The sequence below is a fragment of the Equus asinus genome, chromosome 20, assembly GCF_041296235.1.
Source record: "Equus asinus isolate D_3611 breed Donkey chromosome 20, EquAss-T2T_v2, whole genome shotgun sequence".
In the NCBI taxonomy this organism is placed as follows: Eukaryota; Metazoa; Chordata; class Mammalia; order Perissodactyla; family Equidae; genus Equus; species Equus asinus.
Window position 1 is genome coordinate 88,024,396 of NC_091809.1, and position 20,845 is coordinate 88,045,240.

General features: G+C 37.5%; 2 protein-coding genes across 2 annotated transcripts; both read right to left on the reverse strand.

The window, feature by feature from the left end:
* Positions 1-3,280: 3,280 nt before the first annotated feature.
* On the reverse strand, positions 3,281-4,231 carry LOC106830372 (olfactory receptor 52A5-like). The gene has a single exon (XM_014839954.3). The coding sequence runs from the start codon at positions 4,229-4,231 to the stop codon at positions 3,281-3,283; it is 951 nt and encodes a 316-aa protein (XP_014695440.3).
* Positions 4,232-17,703: 13,472 nt separating this feature from the next.
* On the reverse strand, positions 17,704-18,654 carry LOC106830153 (olfactory receptor 52A1). Its single transcript, XM_014839579.1, has one exon. The coding sequence runs from the start codon at positions 18,652-18,654 to the stop codon at positions 17,704-17,706; it is 951 nt and encodes a 316-aa protein (XP_014695065.1).
* Between the last annotated feature and the right edge of the window lie 2,191 nt (positions 18,655-20,845).

Consider the following 20,845-nt stretch of genomic DNA (forward strand, 5'->3'; position numbering starts at 1 on the left):
TTTCTTTTTTTGCCAAGGAAGATTAGCCATGAGTTAATATCTGTTGCTAATCTTCATCTTTTTGTTGAGGAAGATTTACCTTGAGCTAACATCTGTGCCAATCTTCCTCTGTTTTCTACGTGGGTTGCTGCCACAGCATGGCTGCCAGTGAGTGGTGTTGGTCTGTGCCTGGGAACCAAACCCAGGCCACCAAAACGAGTGTGCCAAACTTAACCTCTAGGCCATGGGGCTGGCCCCTGAAGTCAATTCCTTACTTTTTTCTTTTCCTTTTTTTTTGCGGGGGGGGGGCGAAGATTAGCCCTGAGCTAATTGCTGCCAATCCTCCTCTCTTTTGCTGAGGAAGGCTGGCCCTGAGCTAACATCCATGCCCATCTTCCTCTGCTTTATATGTGAGACATCTACCACAGCATGGCGTTCCAAGCGGTGCCATGTCTGCACCTGGGATCCGAACTGGCGAACCCTGGGCCGCCAGAAGCAGAACATGCGCACTTAACTGCTGCACCACTGGGCCGGCCCATGAAGTCAGTTCTTTAAATGCTTGGTAGAATTCACCATTGAATCCATCTGGTACTGTGTGTTTATTTACTAGGTGGTTTTGATTCTAATTCAATCGTCTTATAAGTTAGGGACATGTTCAGATGTTCTATTACTTCATGATCCAGTCTTGGTAGGTTGTATATATCTAGAAATTTATTCAGTTTTTGTGGGTTATCCAATTTGTTGGCTTATAATTGTTCATCATAGTCTCTTATGATTCTTGGCCTTGCTGTGGTATCAATTGTAATGTTTCCTCTTTCACTTGTGATTTTACTTACTTGAATCTTCTCCTCTTTTCTTACTTTAGTTAAAGGTTTGTCAACTTTGTTAATATTTTAAAAATCAAATCTTAGTTCTTGATGTTTTCTGTTGTTTTCTATTCTCTATTTTGTTTCTTTCTGCTCTACTGTTACTTCTTCTGCTGTTAATTTGGATTTAGTTTATTTTCCTTTTTCTAATTCCCTGATGCAGATTTAGATTATTTTTTGATGTTTTTCTTTCTTGTTTAATATAGTCATTTATTGCTATAAACATCTGTCATAGTACTGCTTTTGTTACTTTCCTTATGGTTTAGTATGCTGTGTTTTGTTTCATTGGTCTCAAGTGATTTTCTAATAACCCTTTTGATATCCTCTTTGAACTATGACCCATCACTTGTTCAAGAGTGTGTTCATTTCTACATTTTGGTGAATATTCTAGTTTTTATTCTGTTATTGCTTTCTACTTTCACTATAGTGTAATCACAAAAGATACTTGGTATTATTTCAATCTTCTTACACTTTTAAGATGTGTTCTCTGACAAAACATGTTATCTACCCTGGAAAATGTTTCCATTGATGCTTTTGGGTAGGATGTTCCGTATATGTATATAAGGTCCATTTGGACTATAGTGTTCAAGTCCTCAGTTTCCCATTGATTTTTGTCTGGATGTTCTATCCATTATTGAAAGTGAGGTGTTGAACTCTTGCTATTTTTGTGTTGTGGTCTATTTCTCCCTTTGTATGCACTAATATTTGCTTCATATATTTGGTGATTATATATTGGATATATTTTTGTAAGTATTATATTTCCCCTGTGAATTCACCCCTTTAATATTATGTAATGTCTTTCTTTGCTTTTTATGACAGTTTTGAGTAAAAGTTTGTTTTGTCTGATGTAAGTCCACTCCTGCTCTCTCTTGATCACTGTTGGCATGGGATAAATATGTCTGACTATCCATTAACATGTTGTTTTATTCCATTTGTCACTGTGTTGTTCACTCCCGTTTCATATAGTTGTGTTTATATAAATTTTATCAAAAGCCAAGGTCATTATGACTCAAACTTGTTTCTGCTTCATTCAATGAGTTTTTTGTGCGAAATTATCTTCTACCTCCACATCTTGAATGATATGGTCTCCTTCTTTTTTTCTAATCACGTTTCTCAGGTTATTTCTTACTCTTATGATGCATCCGTCCAGAATTAGAGATCCAGATGTCTCTCCCCATACCCTTGGTTCTTTTTAAAAATCATCTTATTGATCTTGAAGGTTAATTAAAGAAAATTTATACCTGATGTCTATCGATGCCGCCGTCTGAAAGAGGATGAAGCTGTGTGGAGAGAGGAATAGCAAACACTGAAGAAAGACCTGAAGTCTGTTTTAGGAGTCAGTTTCTCATACTCTAGGTTTATGTTTGGCTCATACTTTACAGAATGTCTCGTTCAAGCAGTCTTCTTTGTTTACCATGTTGGCATAAATTCTCTATGATGTTGCATAATACCTTGAAGTCTTCAGAAGTTTTGCTATTGAAGACCATTGAAACACAGCAAGGAGATGTTTAAATTGTTTATTGTTCAATGTCAATTTTACTTAGGTCCTAAAAAGTCTCAGGCATTATCCTGTATGTCATTAATATAAGTGTAAATATGACACAGGTCCTCTACACTAAATATTTGCTGTAGGCAGTCTCTAAATGCAGTGGGACTTATTTGTCTATGTATTCAATTCTAGAACATAAACCTCCAAATTTAGGTAAAACTCAAATTAGTTAAAATCATTAAACCTTGCGGCTCTGAAAGGATGTCTTCTATTTAAGTACAGATCACACTTTTGTTTCCCTAAAAAATACATTTTTGAACATGCCAATTTTTCTCTATCAATCTTTTTTGTGCGTTCTTTCTTATGCAATTTAGTCAATGTTTATAGACTTTGGCTTGCATCATATACTTTTTGTATTGCTGATATTGGTATTACTAATTTTACATTACTTTTATATTCATCTTTATTTCAGAGAAAGCAGACAAAAATAGATAAGTGATTTCAAATTTCTCAAAATAAAGATTCACAAGCAAATATTTTAAAAATAACCAGAATCCTAGCTGTGGGTTTGGGTTAGCTGTTGAGAATATTGATGTGTGACATGGTCCATGAAAGTTACCTGCAATCAAGTATTGTTGTCTGTAATTTTGTTTCTATGTTGGCCTACGTGTTGCCAGAGAGTAACCTCTAGGTTTAAATTGTTAGGCCCCATATAGAAGAACAGAAAAAATTTGAAATCTCCGCATAAGAGAGTTTGTTCTTTTTATGAATAGCAGATAGAAATTCTTAAGTATTTTGATGATTTGTTAAAATCTCCTTCATTATAAGCATCTGATATTTAAAGATTTGTTTTTTGTATTTGATATTTGTAGAAGATATAACTTTCCCATATTCAAGTCACTCCTTTTAACCAACCTGAAATCTCTATAGATGGAGTCACTAATGATCAAGGTGTTTTTTTGGAGAAAAACATTTTCAGGACGTGGGCACGGATTTGTTTGGTTTTCACTCCATAGACAATAGGGTTGAGAAAAGTTGGGACTAACAGATAAAGGTTTGAAAGGAGGATGTGAACATATGGTGGTATTTGTGAACCAAATCTATGTGTGAAGAAAGAGAAGAAAGCAAGGAGGTAGAACTGCAGGAAGACACAAATGTGGGCAATGCATGTGTTAAAGGCCTTGAATCGTGCCTCCTTCTGGGGCAATCCAAAGACAGTGATAAAGATCTGAACATAGGACAAGGTGATAAAGATTATGTCAAACCCTAAGATGGTGAAGGCAACAAAGAGACCGTATATCTTGTTGATCCGGATATCTTCAGTAGCCAGCTTCACAATGGCCATGTGCTCACAATAAGAGTGGGAGATGGTTGTAGTTCGGTAGAGTTTAAGACGACATTTAATAAGTACCAGGCATGGTGCTGTAAGTATAGCAGCCCTGAGTGTCACCCCAACTCCCATGTAAGTCAAGAGTTGTTGAGAGAAGATGGTGGCATGTCTCAAGGGGTCACAGATGGCCACATAGCGATCTAGGGCCATTGCCAGTAAGACCCCTGATTCAATTCCCTGGAATAAATGAATAAACCACATTTGTAGAAGGCAAGCATCAAAAGAAATCTCTGGCAAATGAAACCAGAAGATACCTAACATTTTGGGAAGAATACAGGTGCTAAGCGCCATATCTGTGGCCCCCAAAATGGCCAAAAAAATGTACATGGGCTGATGGAGGCTGTTTTCATATTTGATTATAACTAGAATTAGGGAGTTCCCAATCACAGCAATGAGGTACATGACAGAGAATGGAATCCCAATCCAACACTGCACTGACTCCAGGCCAGGAATCCCGATGAGTGTCAGTACAGAGGGCATGAAGATGGAGCCATTGAATATGAGCATGGTGGTGTGGTCAGCAGAACCAAGGAGTGATAATCCTGTTTCATCTTCTATTCCATGGCAAGACTTCATGAATAATAAATAAGAACAAATTAATTTATTTTAGCATAATATACTTTAGTTACATTAGGAGTATACATTCATATCTTTATTATTGAAATATATTTGACATATTACATTTTGTAAGTTCAAGGTGCACAACAAATTGATGCATATGTTGCAATATGATTGCCATTATAGCTTTAGCTAGCAATTCTGTCATGTCAACTAATTGTCTTTCTTTTTTTGTAGGGAGTGTAATTAAAATCTAGTCTCTTAGCAAGTTTAATATTTATAAGACAGTGTTGTTTATTATCACTCTACTGTGTATTAGATCTCCAGAAGTTATTTATCCACTAGTTGCAAGTTTCTACCCTTAAATAACATCGTTCTAATTTCGCTAACTGTAATTCCCTGGTAACCATCATTTTACTCTCTGTTTTTATGAGTTTTTCTTTTTTAAGATTCTACATATTATACAGTGATATAATAAAGCATTTATCTTTCTCTACCTGACTTACCTCACTTAGCATAACGTCCTCAGAATCACAAATGTCAGGATTTCCTTCATTCTCCTAGTTGATTAAAGTAATCATCAGAGCAATGCAATTCAAAATCACAATGAGATATTATCTCAGACCTGTTAGAATGGCTATCATCAAGAAGACAAGAGATAATAGGTGTTGGTGAGGATATGGAGAAAAGGGAACCCTGTACACTAATGGTTGGAATGTAAATTTATTCAGCCACTATGGAAAACAATATAGGGATTCATAAAACAATCAAAAACAGATCTATCCTAGTATCTAGTCATTACACTTCTGGGTAGATATCCAAAGGATATGAAAAAAGAATATTGAAGATGTATCTGCACCACCATGTTTACTGTGGTGTGATTCACAATAGCCTAAATATGGAAACAACCTTAGTGCCCACCAACAGATGAATGTATGAAGAAGATGCTGTATATATATACAATGCAATATTTTCCATCTTAGTTTTTCCTTTGCAGTTACTCCTCTCTTATATTCTATCTCTTTTCACGAAGTCACTGCAAAGCCAACCATCAGGTTCTATGTTTCTACTTCACTTAATTCTTTTCAAAGAGCAAAATTAAATGTATTTTTCTTTCTGGTCCTTGACTACTGTACAAAACAGATTTCCTTTATCTTGCATTTGTTGCACGTCTGTCGTTTTTCATGACCTACCAATTGGAATTAGGAAAAGAATCATTGAACGCAGAGTAAAGCTATTTCAAGGACTCCAACTTCGTTGCCAATAAAGGTTTCACTGTTGTGGTAGACCTCTCTGCTGATCATAATCAGAAAACAAGTTTGATGAGAATATTTTCTGTTTTGAAGTTCACTAGCTTGTCTTCTCAGGTTAATCTCGTCATAGTCTGATCCCTCTCCAATAGATGCAGAATGCTTTTAACCTAATTTTTCAAAGTTTCAGTGTTTTCCAAAACCCAGTCACACATTGCGCAACTCTTCCTACTTATTATCTGAGAAAAAACATCAATTATTTTAAATTCACATCTATGTTCCTTTGCTGTCCCTTACTACGCCCTGCTATTTGCACATCTTTTGTATTCAATGCCAAGCTCCAATCTATGCCTTTTGCTCTTTTCTCTCCCCATCAATAACCATTATTCCATCCTTAAGCCTTCTTATTAAGAATTTATAATAGCATAGACTGTCTATGAATCGTAATGTTTTCATTTCTTATACCCTAACGCATCTTATATTCATTCTAAATACTATGATTTCTATGGATGTGATAACTTTTTCTATACATTGTTTTTCATGGAACTAGATCCATCCTCTTTCTCTTGCCCTTCACTGGTCACTCCAACATACAACACTATAATTTTCAAAGCCTCCTATGAATGGCTTTATCTTATCATTTTCAAAGCCTTTGAGGTTTCCTTGCCTGCTGATTGCTTAGTCTTTATTTTTCTCTTCTTCAGGAAAATATTTCCTCCTCACAATATTCAAAATATTAATTGACAAGTTATATTTATTATCTGTTAGTAATTCCAAAGCTCAATTTCTGAAATTATTTCAGCAAAGTATAAAACAGATAAAGACAGTGAGAAGGATCCAAAACAACAGATTGGGGACATAGAAAAATCTCACAGTTGCGTTCTCTCCATCATCCTTCAAATGTTTTCACCTGAAAAACGAAGAGCATCTGAGACCTCTAAGGTCACCTAGAACACAACTCAGATATTTTGTGAGCATTTCATCTAAATGAGCATTTTTCCTGAATGACTTGAAGGGCATCACTTCCTCTGAATGTTTCCCAGTTTAAACAGGTATAATTTCCTGAGCTTTTAGCAAATAGGGTTTCCGTTCATTTATCAGCTCAGATCATTCTCTAGAGATCATCCTATTTGTCAACTCACTTTAAAATTTGTCATCCATTGTGTCATTAACTGATTCAGAAATGTTCTGAAAAGCGTGAGACAAAATTTTTATACTATTTGAACACTCAACTACTGTAAGATTCTATTTATTTCCTGTCAACCTGGCTTCATATAGGATCACATGGATTATGTGTTCTCTTTGAAACCAGTCCTCCATTTCTCCACGCTCAGTGTGGAAACTCAAGCCCAAAGACTTACCAGAGATCCTCTGGGGTAACACACATAGGAGCCATAGAGTGGATCTTTTGGGTGTTTCAGTTAGTGAAGGACAAGTGTTTTGTACTATAGGACACACCTGGAGGATTGGTTTTCTCCAATCCCTGGTGAGTGTTTAGATTCACTTGGGACGAGGGTGAAAATGGAGGCACAATATGGTTCAGAACTTAGAAGAGTCATTGTCTAATAACAGTTCTGCAACTAAAAGAAATTCCCAAACTCTGGTTTCTCTTTGGGCCTGAGAACCAAAATGGTTTCCTTTTAAAAATTCCTAAGAGAAGAAAGTGTTCCAACACAACACAAAAGAAGTCAATGACAGTATTTACAAAAATAATGAGCAAATAAAAGTAAATAAAATTTATTTTTTTGTTGTTGTTACTGAGGAAGATTAGCCCTGAGCTAACATCTGTGCCAATGTTCCTGAATTGTTTGTATGTGGGTCACTGTAGAACCTGACTAACAAGTAGTGTGGGTCCGTGCCAGGATCCAAACCCGCCAAGCGAAGCGCGCCAAACTTAACCACTATGCCATGGGGACAGCCCCTAAAAATTCTTGAGATATTCAGACTAATCAATATAGATACACTGACAGAAAAATAAAAGAAATATTTCTGTAATCTAGTTCCAGTCAGAGAAGCACTGATTTCTTGTTTATGTCCATGAAGGGGCTGACTGGAAAGTTCACTGCAATCACCTTCACTTTCTGAGCTTCTTGCGATGAACTTTGATGACCCTAATCTTTCCTGTATCCAAACCAAGTCTCACCAAATTGTCACAATCACATTCCAAATTAGGCTGAAATGATTTTATGTATTTTCAAAGATTTTAGCATCATCCATTATATCTTTATGAACTTACCAGCTGAGAGGCAGCAGCAGAAAGCCATTTAGCTCTTTTGTTCTCTGTAGTCCCCAGGCATTTTAGTTTGCCAGGTTCCATCAGTGCTCCAAGAGAGGTAACACAGAAATCAGCGCTTCGATCGGTCCCTCAAAAACCCAGATCCTTGGGGAGTCACTTGGACTCACTTGGAGAAGCAAGCAGTTGGAGATTTCTCCAGCTCCTTCTATACTGAATTGGTGGTTGGGGGGATAATACGGAGAGTGACTACATGCTAGTCCAAACCATGGCTTTTCTTCTCAGTGGCTCCCACCCTGGCACCTTTCCTGTTAGCACTTAGATTCAGGGACGTTGTTGAGTGGGTATCTTGGCGGGAATAAGAAGGGTCTGGGGCTTCCTATTCTGCTTCTTATTGATATTGTCCCTCCTCTTGTTCTTTCTTTTTTTTTCCTTTCAATTTAACATGTCTTTATTTTTGCAAGAACTCATACATTTCTTTCAACAAACTCAATTCTTTCTGTTGATAAGAAAATACGTATACTTCGGTCTTTATTGGCTTAGGCTGCCATAACAAAATACCAGTGACTAGATAGCTTAAACAACAGAAAACATTTTGTCATAATTCTGAAGTCTAGAGTTCCAAGATGAAGGTGCCAAAATGGTCAGTTTCTCATGAGAGTTCTCTTTCTGGCTTATAAATGTCTGTATTCTTGCTGTGTCCTTACACGGCAGGTAAGGAAAGAGTAAGGTCTCTGCTGTCTCTTCTTATGAGGTCAGTAATCTTATCTCGTGGGTCCCACTTTCATGACCTCATCTAAACCTAATTATCCCTCAAAGGCTCCATGTGCCATTATATCACCTTGGGAGATAGAGCTTAACACATGAATTTTGGGGAGTCACATTTCAGTCCATAGCAAGTGCTTATATTACTGGCTCAGAGTTGCCTTCATATAAAATAACTAAATTAAAATGAAAAGGTTTTGCTATTAACAAAAATTCTTAAAAACTGTATTTTTACTTAAATGCTTTAAAAGATGATTTTGCTTTCTAATGTTTATTTCAGTGCAAATATTTTCTTTTATTCTAATGTTGTTACAAAAAGGTGGTGAGAGGTATGAACATTTAGACACAACAGGCCTTTCTTAGTATTAAACTCATTCTTTTTCCTTAAAGATTGGCACCTGAGCTAACAATTGTTGCCAATTTTTTTTTGTCTTCTTTCTGCTTTCTTTTCTCCCCAAATCCCCCCAGTACATAGTTGTATATTTTAGTTGTGGGTTCTTCCAGTTGTGGCACGTGGGACACCACCTCAGCATGGCCTGACAAGTGGCACCATGTTTGTGTCCAGGATCTGAACCAGTGAAACCCTGGGCTGCCGTATTGGAGCGTGCAAACTTAACCATTCAGCCAAGGTGCCATCCCCCTAAATTCCTTTTTATGTGAAATTTTGTGAGCTGAGTCTTTATGACTTTCTAATTTACAGAAGCATCATAAAAAGATACGCATTTCAAAAAACAATCAACCTCAGTGGTTTCTCTTTGTTTTTTTTTTGAGGAAGATTAGCCCTGAGCTAACTACTGCCAATCCTCCTCTTTTTTTGCTGAAGAAGCCTGGCCCTGAGCTAACATCCATGCCCATCTTCCTCCACTTTATATGTGGGACGCCTACCACAGCATGGCGTGCCAAGCGGTGCCATGTCCGCACCCCGGATCCAAACCCGCAAGACCTGGGCCACCAGAAGCGGAAGGTGCGGACTTAACTGCTGTGCCACCAGGCCTGGCCCCAGCCTCAGTGGTTTCTATGGATAAAACAAATTAGGTAAATGTCACATGGCAATGTGATTTTAATAAAAAAGGAAAATTACACCCAAAATGATATGTTGCTTGAAAAAAAATCACATTGGGAGCACAGTCTGGCAATGGAGAACAGAGCCATCCAGTAAATGGGCAGTGCGTGTAGTAAAATGTAAAATTACTGATCACGAGTTAGTCTGTCAAGCATTTCCTTGAAAGTCACCTCCTCCTCCTCGTGTGTTTCTCTCCCTCATCTTCCTCCATCTAAAGGATTTAAAACAATTCATGGGCTCTAATGCTATCAGGATGTAATGTAAAAATTAATGATAAATGTTTAAGAGCAATGCAAGCCCTGCATTTGCATGATCCTGTATGACCCTCGTAGCTACTCATGCGGCACTATATTAGGGAGGATTACACAGAGGCTCAGAAAGTTCTGTGACTTGCTGAAATTCACAGAGTTAATATGGGTTGGAGATGGACTTCAGGTCAGGCATTGAAATCTGAATCTCATGCTTGTTATCACTATATTGGAGTTAATTTATTCAAATATAAATATTCATTATTCAGGAGTAATCCTCAGATATTCAGGTAGAAGTTGACCTGCACTGGGCCCTCCCGCTCATGTGAATAGATTACTCTCATTCTTAGCCATTGGCTGGTTCCATCACAAATAACCTGGTCAAAGAAGCCCATGTGTTCTCACTCTGAGAAACTTTGTAACTAGACTGTTTCTCTATCCAGATGAATTAGGGTTGTTCACCTCTGGTGTTGGCTGCAAACAGCAAATTTGAAATTGTAAAGTGTCAAGTATCAAAAGGTAAATGTTTTACCTATTTCGATGTGGAATCTGTTCTGGAACAGACCTCCAAACCACTAAAATCTTCTCTATTATGGTAGGATGGAAAATTTAAGAAATATATTTAAGGGTGGATTTTAGTATCCACCGCATATGCAAGAGAATGTAGAGTTAGATTTTTCCTGTTGTCTTTGAATTGTGGCTAAACCCAAAGCTGTGGACACAAGGCACTGGGTTTTCCTTAGTCACTACTAGCTGCCAAGGTTGCTAAATAGCATTTGTCCCTACTGCCACCACTAGTTATCATCTCTCCTCTTCCCTATCCACCCAGTTTTCTCCTGTTGTGTTAGAACTTGAACGACAGAGAATATTCACAATTTACCCTTGAAGTTTCTTCCTTCCACTGCCCTTGGAGGTGGAGACTGGTGTTTCTCCATCCATGGAGCAAAGTGAGTCAGCTTTATTAAGATCCTCATGAAAATTGGAGGTGTCTCAGAAAAGGGGAGACTGACACTCTGTCCCTCTAAATATTTACTTAGCTGCAGAATCTGGAGACTTATTCTGTTGCTAAAAGTAGGACGTGCTTTGCTTTTGTGTCTCTTCCCTCACTATGGGACTCCCTCACAGCTAAGGGAAGTGTTCGTGTCTGTTGTTGGAAGAGATGTTCCTGGTCAGGATGAAGGAGATAAGTTGCCCCTTGGAGGGGCCTTGGGATGCTGGACGGATTTCTGACACAGATAAATCATGCATGAAACTTCACATACACACCGCTTATGTAAAGGCTGCCACATGAGAAGAAGCCACCAGAACCAGATTGAAATCAGCCTAAACTGGAGGTAGAGCAGGGACCCGCCCTAACCAACATGTGGAGACCATCAAATAAGGAGAGTTTTGTTACCCTATCTGCGTTCCCTTCCTGTCTCTATGTCCAGAGTAACAAATAAATATTAGAAGGAAGAAAAGAAGTTGTCTCAGAGACAAACTACCCCCCCCCATCCACTTCAAACACTAAAGATTGCATGTTGTGGGGGAAGGAGATAAGAGAGCAGAAGAGTTTTGAGTCAAGTGTGAAATTCAAGTTTTAAAAAAGAACCGCATTCAGTCTTATTTACTGGAAAATTTCTGGTAACTGGAAATGACCATGGAATCATCCAAAGGCATTGTTAAGGTAGCAATCACCTAGCTGGAGAAGCAAATTTGACCAGCAATGCTGTTGGGCATAGTTGGAAGAAAACAGTCATTTCATAATTAAACTCCAAGAAATTGAGGCTTCTCAATCAGTAGGTTGATTTATAAGTGAATTGTTGCTCCCGGCAAGTTTCTGTGTAATTTTCCTTCTGGATAAGCTTACACTTACTTTTTGTTAAGTAGACCACAGCTCACCAATAGAATTTTCTGTCATGATAAAAATGTTCCATATGTGTTCTGTCCAATATAGTATCTACTAGACACATGAGGTCATTGAGACTGAGGAACTGAACTCTAATTTATTTTAATTTGATTAGTTTTTATTTAAATTTAAATAATGCTATTTTCCTAGTAGCTGCAGAGTTGAACAACCTTGGTCTACATTCTTTAAAAAAGAAAATTGGTTAGAGGCCATAGGAAAGGTAAGGAAAGTTCTATGCTAACAGTTGTTTTTCTTTTCCTGTAAATTAATTTATTCCTTTATTAAAGGGTACTATAGAAGCATCAATGCGTATTAACTTTGCCAGGACTTATATTAATCCACTTAAAAGAAAATCTTGGTTTTTGAAGTGCGACATGTTTGAATATCCATTTGTCAACTTAATATTGTGGAAAGAACTAAATGCTTGGATTTTGCTCCAGAAAAATTTAGCTGTAGAAAACCACCCTGAAAGATCATTTCTGCGTGTGTATTTTTCCAGAAATATTTGCTTTGACCTTTAAGTTACATTAAAAGCAATCATTTCTTCCTTAAATTTATTCTGTTTCCCAATACTGCTGTCTTTTAGGTAGAGGGATCACGCTGAAGAATGGCTAAATTAAGGAGTTTAAATAGCCAAAATGAGCCAGGTACCTTTTTAGTGCATATGGGTTCTTAATAATATGCCTGCCAGGATCACGATGGACAGGATGGTGTTCTTATACATTTCTGATATAAGAGAGCTATGTTCTACATTCCCTTCTTATCAACACAAACCAGTAATAAAATTATTATTAATTTTTAGATGAAGTGGATGTGTATAGATTTGTTAAGGCAAAAGAAAGACAAACAGAATTCCTTATACTGATGATGTTCTGCATTAGAAGGAGCTGTTCATCATGATTGCCTAACCATTAAGAGAGCTAAAATATGTTTTTTGGCTGATGAATTTCAGTATTCAAATAGTGAATATGTTCAATATCTTTACCCAACAACTTGGCATTTTATTGTGAAATCTTCCTGCGTTGTCTCCACAAGGAGCACTGCGGCTGCAAATCAGTTATTGTCAGCAGATGCCCCAGCTGGCTGCCTGCAGGACAAATTCTGCCATGAAACTCGCTGCCACGGTGAGTTTTTTTTTATTTTTATTTTTTTTTGAGGAAGATTAGCCCTGAGCTAACATCCGCTGCCAATCTTCCTCTTTTTGCTGAGGAAGACTGGCCCTGAGCTAACATCCGTGCCCATCTTCCTCTATTTTATATGTGGAACACCTGCCACAGGATGGCTTGACAAGTGGTGCATAGGTCCGCACCTGCTAATCCTGGGCTGCCGAAGCAGAACATGCAAGCTTAACCGCCGCACCACTGGGCAGGCCCTATGTTTCTGTATTTTTGACTGTTCTTCTTTCTTTATAGTGAAAGCTTTGAAGAAGCTAGACTATTTATTATCTAGAATATCCTTAATTTGTGTTTCTTTGATGTTTCCTCATGATTATATTCAGGTAGTGTATTTTTGTTCGTTTATCCTTGTATTGCTTTATTCATACGTGTGTGAAAGAATAGAATCTGATTTTATTCAATGGATTATATCACTACAATAATTATTTATTTTGATGCTCAAAATTCCCTGAATTTGTGTAGAAAGAGCCCCTTCAAACTAGATATTGTGCCCTTTTTACACCTCCCAGCCATATTTTGAGCACTTCCTTACTTTCTGGCCCAGCATTATGGTCCTGACTTACTTTACACTTTCCCAGCTCCAGCCCTCGAAACAACCATTTTTCCAAGGAGCCCTGGTCTCTTTTAAGGAACAAAGTTATTGAGAAACCAAGATCTAGGCACAAGGGTCATTCGTTGCTACTGTTTGCTCATTGCTTTTAGCTCCTCTCAGTGAACGTAGCTAGGAAACAGATGTACAGAAATAAACGTGTATACAGCTTTACTTACAGAAACTCCCAATTATGTAATTGGTTTTATATTGCATATGTATGTATCTCTCTCTATTAAAAATAATGAATCCATACTTAAAATTCTAATCAGAATCCAAATCCTCAGTGTTCATTCTAGTCTCATGTCTTTCCATAACGGCAACTCTCTTCTCAACACTATGAAAATTATCTTCCACTATCCTCAATATTTTTGTCATTTTGTCAAGCCTAAAACACACATTGAGTAGGCTCCAGATTGATAGTCAATATTATTGTGAAAACAAACATAATACATCTTCAAATTTTATTGATATATTTTGTCTTGTGGAAATATTTACATATAGTAAAAAGTGTAAATCTTAGGCTTATCTCACGACTATTGTATTTCCCCCAAATTTATCAAGATATAGAATATTTCAATCACTCCAGAAAGTTCCCTTATCATGCCCACTCCCAATCAATGTCTTCTGCCTCCCACTCCTGCTGAAGATATTGCTTTTATTTTTTTCTCCTTAGATTAATTTCATCTGTTCTAGAACAACATATAAATAGAACTATAAAAATACGAACTGTTCAGCTTACTTTACTCACCAAAATGTTTTTGATATTTATTGATGTCAATGGGTATCTTAGTAGTTTTTTTCTTTTATGTAGTGCAAAAAATTTGCCCATTTTTGCCTTTTAATGATGGAGTCGTAAGAGTTATTTACGTAATTTACATCTAAGTCTTTTGTCAGAATATATGTGTGTATATACATATATACGGCACAATATCATAGTCTGTTTATTAGTTATTAATTTTCTCAAAATTACACTTTTGTTGAAGTTAAGGTTCTTAAAAAGATGATATCTTATAGCTTTGTGTGTCCTAATGAAAGATTTCGTATCTTCAAGTTATGTAGATAGTCTGTATTTATTCAATATTTTTCTTCTTAGAGGATCTGAATTTAGTTTCTAACTAAACATTTCAGTTTTATACTATTTTGTGTGGTATGTAATAGAAGTTGTTTCTCTCTCTATATGTATACTAATTTTTACCAGTGGTTGCCGTCCCATTTTTAGAAAAGGCTCTCCATTTTCCACTGAATTGCTTTATAAACTGTAGAAAATCAATCAACTATAAAAATGTGGGTTTACTTGTGGATTTTATATTTGGTTTCCTTAATCTATTTCTTTATCTAAATGCTGATACCACACTGTCCTGATTGTTATAGTTTTATATTAAGTATTAATTTCAGGTATTGTAAATACTCAAAAGTAATTTTTTATTTTCAGATTACTTTGGATCTACTTCCTTTGAATTTCCATTTAAATATAGATTTAGGCTCTCAATTCTTATCACAAAAGTTTGTTAGGATTCCATTCAGGACTACTTTGGATCTTTAGATAAATTCAAGAAGAATTGACCTCTTAACAACATCGAGATTTCCAATCCTTGTACACGGTATAGCTCTCTACTTTTTTAAGTCTTGTCTACTTTCTCTCAACAATGTTTATAATTTACAGTATAGAATCCTTGCAATTCTTTTTTTGTTTTCTTTTTCAGGAAGATTAGCCCTGAGCTAACATCTGCTGCCAGTCTTCCTCTTTTTGCTGAGGAAGACTGGCCCTGAGCCAACATCCGTGCCCATCTTCCTCTACTTTATATGTGGACGCCTACCACAGCATGGCTTGACAAGCGGTGCCACGTCCACACCTGGGATCCGAACCGGTGAACCCCGGGCCGCCGAAGCGAAACGTGCACACTTAACCTCTGCGCCACTGGGCCAGCACCGCAATTTTTTTCATTTTATTGTCCACATAAGCGTATCCTAAATGTCTCATGGTTTTATACGGATAGCAAATTCATATTTTGTATAGCAAATTATCAATTTTTACTTCCCAGTTATTTTTTCCAGCATGTAGATTATATTAAAAAAATTATGTTGACCTTATATCTTACAACCTTGCTAAAATCACTTATTAATTAATGGTATTCACTTTTTGATATAATGCTTGAGATCTTTCCTGTTAAAAACTGTGTCCACTACAAATAAAATTTGAAAATTGGCATTGGCGGTGTGCAGCCTGAGGCCTTGCCCATAGGAGACAATATCACTATTCTTTGCTCTAGTACCTTCTTCTTCTCAGAGTTATCACCTAAAAGGTATGAAATCATAAAATACGGGCACAGGTATTACTATATAAAAACCCCATCATAACTTTTAATTTCAGTTTTAACTTCTCAAGTTAATGGCTTTTTCTTAAAAATCATTGTACTAGTCAGGATTCTCCAGAGTGTCAGAATCGATAGGATATATTTAGAGAGCGAGAAAAAGAGATTTATTAAAAGGAATTGGAAATTATGGATATTGGCAACTCTCTCAAGTTATGCAGGGTGAGTTGGCAAGCTAGAGACCCAGGGGATCCAAATGCTTTAGTTCATTTGAGTTTGAAGCCTAAGAACCAGAAGAGTTGATAGTGTAGTTCTAGTCTGAAGGCCAGCAAACTAAGACACAGGTAGAGCCAATGCTACAGTTCAAATCCAAAGATAGCAAAAAAGTCAATATTCCAATTCAAAGGCCTCAGGAAGTGACATTTCTCACTTACTTGGGAAGGGTCAGCTTTTTCCTTCTATTCAGGTCTTCAACTGATTGGACAAGGACCACCACATTACGCAGGGTGATCTGCTTTACTTAGTCTACCAATTTAAATGTTAATCTCGTCCCAAAGCACCCTTACTGAAATATCCAGAATAATGATTGACCGAATATCTAGGCATCCTGGGGCCCAGTCAAGTTGACACATGCTGTTTTATATCCACTGAGAAGATATACGGCCACGCGCTCAAGTCGATTCACACGGGTGCACACACAGACACACACACATGCATTCACACCAACAATACATGCCTTACTCATAGAGAAAACCCCTCCAATGACACATGATAAACTTTACACAGTGTCCACGGCCATTCTTGGTCTTCATATTTTCTTTGTCTTTCAAAATTGTACCTTACATTGAGAGAAAGAAACAAAAGGAAACTGTGCAGTTGCCTTAAATACATTCTCTAGTTTAAATCTCCTCTATCATCTACCTGGCATGCTGTGTCCTTACTTGCTTGGACACTTATTCATCATAACTCAAAAATCAGACTTCCTAATTAAAATAGAAAATGAAACAAACATAACTCTAGTGACCGGGGCTTTCAGTTAGATTCGATGTTTCATCCTCTTCGCTAGCCTCATAATCTTTGTGGGCACCACTGCTTCTCTCTCATTTCCCTGACTCTCTCTCTCTCCCAGAAACATAAGGCTGCAAACCCATGAAACATAAGCATTGTGTCAAATTTAGCAGTATACCGCTATTCTCTAGCATAATATCTATAACATTATAGGTTTGTGATAGTACTTGATGAATGAATAAGGAAATAAATGATGGAGGTAGCAGGAAAAGTATTGATGTGTAAAGTGGAAGATGAGTTCTCACGATTTTTGTGCCTGTGACTTCCTGAACGACCCTCAATAAGTACTGAACTTTTGAGATGTTTTCTCATTAGATACTTGAAGGGATTTTGTTTTGCAGGGGTGGAGGAGTTGTTTTAGTAGAACACGATTAAGATGCACTTACTCTGATTTTTTTTAAGATGACTGGGAAAATAAGAAAAATGGTCAACAACATGGCTTCATTGAGTACGTGGGCACCCTAGAACAATTAGACTTGGGTACATTTAAAATCAGTGAGAGAATCATAGTAATGTGAGAATCCATCTGGAGAAAAATTTTTACAGGAGGAAGCTGAACCAGGGACTAAAAAATAAAAGAGAGAAAGAAATAACATATGTTCACTATTTTGCTCTTTCTACATTTCTCATTCTTATGACGATGGTAGGATCCACGACCCCATTGACTGATAGTTGTCATGGGCGATGATATTTGAAAACGATCTAACATGCTGGCAAATTTCACAAAAAAATTAAATAGAAAACTCAAGCTTCTCAAATAATGTGTAGTTTTGTTATTTTGTTTAGTTTTGAGAGTGTTATTGCATAAAGAGGCATGAAGATGTTAATCAAGGTGGATATTGTGAACGGAACATTTTTACCACACGGACACGGATCTGCTTGGTCTTTGCACCATAGACGAGTGGATTGAGAAATGGAGGGACCAGCAAGTATAAGCTAGAAAAAAGAATATGGATATACGGGGGGATATGAGAACCAAACCTGTGTGTGAAGAAGGAGAAGAAGGCAAGGAGGTAGAACTGGAGGAAGACACAGATGTGAGCAATGCAAGTATTGAAAGCTTTCAACCCAGCTTCCTTCTGGGGCAAACGAAAAACTGCGATAAATATCTGAATATAGGACAAAGTGATGAATGTGAGGTCGAAACCTGCAACAGTGAAGGCCACAAACAAACCATAGATTTTGTTGACACGGACATTTTCTGCAGCCAGTTTCACAATGGCCATGTGCTCACAGTAGGAGTGGGAGATGACTGTTGTATGATAAAATTGAAAACGGCACTTTATCAATACTAGGCATGGGGCTACAAGAATGGCAGCCCTGAGTGCCACGACAGCCCCTATTTGGGTGATTAGCTGGTGAGTGAAGATGGAAGCATGTCTTAATGGGTAACAGATGGCCACATAGCGGTCCAATGCCATGGCCAGCAGGATGCCTGACTCCATGCCCTGAAATGTGTGGATGAGCCACATTTGAAGCAAGCAGGAATCAAAATAAATCTCTGGAATATGAAGCCAAAAGATTCCGAGCATTTTGGGCACAACGCTGGTACCAAGCACAATGTCTGTCACTCCTAGCACACCTAGGAAAATGTACATGGGCTCATGGAGGCTGCGCTCTGATATGATGATGATCAGAAGCAAGGAATTTCCAATCACAGCAATGAGATACATGGCACAGAATGGGATCCCAATCCAGCACTGCACGGACTCCAGGCCTGGGATTCCTATTAGTGTCAACACAGAAGGCATGAAGACTGTGTTGTTGGACGTGGACATAGTGTCTTTGCACCTCCTGATGCGAAGGACAGAAGTTAGTCAGCGCTTCTGTTCCCTTTCTACCTCCTATTTTTATCCAAGGTCATCGTATTGAATCTGTCAGAAATAGGTGAAACTCTAAGATCATATCATCTATATCATTCATACTACTGAAAGGAAAAGAGACCCATACAAACACATCACTGTTTTCAGGAAGAGCCTCCACAAGCGCTGTATCACAATAAGGTGTTATGTGCATGGCGGGAAAACTGCATTAGAAGCAGCACAATCACCTAGGTAAGGGAATTCGCTGCTGATCTGTCTGTTATCTCCATTCTGGACCTTTGGGCAAATAAATTAGACTTGTTTATTTGGCCTGGAAATTGCATTTTAATTAGAGTCTGATGTATCTCTTCATACTCCACATTCCAGATACTCCCCTAGAATGCTATTATCCTCAATTGTCTCTAACACAGGAAGAATCAGATGGGCAAGCCAATTCTTAGACTCTTATGAGTATTAGTATATAATGTTCCCTGTGAAAAAGATAAACGATAGAAACAGTTGACACCCAAGAGCTTAATATATTTATATATCTATATATATCTATATGATCTATGCAACATTATGCCTATACATAATAACTATAGGTTCCTATATATCTAGTAAGACTGGATGTCCTTTCAAAAGCATGTGAAGGAAGAGCTTCAGAAAAGATTTTTCAAATCCATGTACTTTAGGCGAGTCTGGGTCAGAATTCCTTGCTACTTTTTACATTTCTAGTAAAATTTTATTTTATTTTGCCTATATTTCCAACAGCTGAAATCCTTAAAATTAGTTGTGTGATTAAAATAGTGGAAATTCCATAATATATATTACAGAATACCTAGAGGAGAGGGATCTCTGGGAAGCAGGGAAACCTGCAGCAGCAATGCCCAGGGGTAAGCGGATCCATTTGTGATCCTTACAGGATACAGCAAAATGGGTAAATGAGTAACTTCACCAGAATAGAAGCTAGTTTCTTGGGTTTAAGCTTTCAAAGCTACCATTAGCATGGGATTTGGCCCATTTAGGCTCATACATCCTTATTGCACTATAGATCATCTGGAATGCTTGAATCATTTTGTGAGCTGAGGCATAAGAAATTAATAGAAAATAAAGGGTGAAAGGACAGGTTCCTTAAAAGGAATCAAATATAGAACTAGAAACAGAAGACAGAAGGTAGTTTTTGGGACCGGAAATGATTCAGGAGAGGGCTATATGGCAACTGAAGAAAATGTAATCATCTCTCAATTCACCGAGGACGGAATTTTCTGAAAACTTGTGTTCTTATGCCTTATCGTAAAGTTTACCTGTGATCAAAATCATTACTTTTTATATTACATATTCTGAAGCAATAACTTATTAAGCAGTACATTAGAGAAATGTTTGTGATTCTGTGAAAAATAGAGTCAGGTTATTTCATTCTTTCATAGACTCTTCAAGAAAGTTGCCTTAGGTCAGCAAGCTCACACTTAGGCAAACATATACTGAATGTCACCAAATATGCCAGTGATGCAGGAAGCAGCTCTAGATGATGCTGCTGAGCCTCAGGTGAAAGAATCAAGTCTGCAGGGGTCATTTCATGATAGGAAGGCCGTATCAGCTGAGATATATTTAGGATAAATTATTCAGTCAGCTAAGTACTCTGATTTCCACAGGTTTGCTCGCCAATGCTTAATTCTGCTACTCCACAATCCATAGATTACTGACTCTTTCTAATAGGGGTAAAGATTTTCTTCTTCAAAGATAATAAAAATTAGAATAGGCATTCTTTAAGAACAATGACAGTGTATGACTTACTCAAGAGTAAGGAGCTGACATGTGAGCATTATCCGACAGGTGTAGATCTTGGGCTGGTAGGTGGAAGTACATAAGTGAGTACACAGCTGGTGGGATGAAGTGATTATTATTGGAAAAGCTGGTAATAAAAGTCATGGAGACAAACTTGGGAATAATGAGACTTCCTCGCCAATTGCTTTTGGGAGCTGGTTCTTCTTTTCCAGGATACCTGAAGGATGTTTTTGGTTCTTATTATCACTATCAATCATCACTTTTCACTCATCAACTCTTTTCTCCTCTTGAGGTTCCAGTCTCCTTCCTTTGCATTTTATGTTCTGCAGTGCCTTTTCTTCTATCTGCACCCTCTATATCAGTACCCAGTCAATGCATG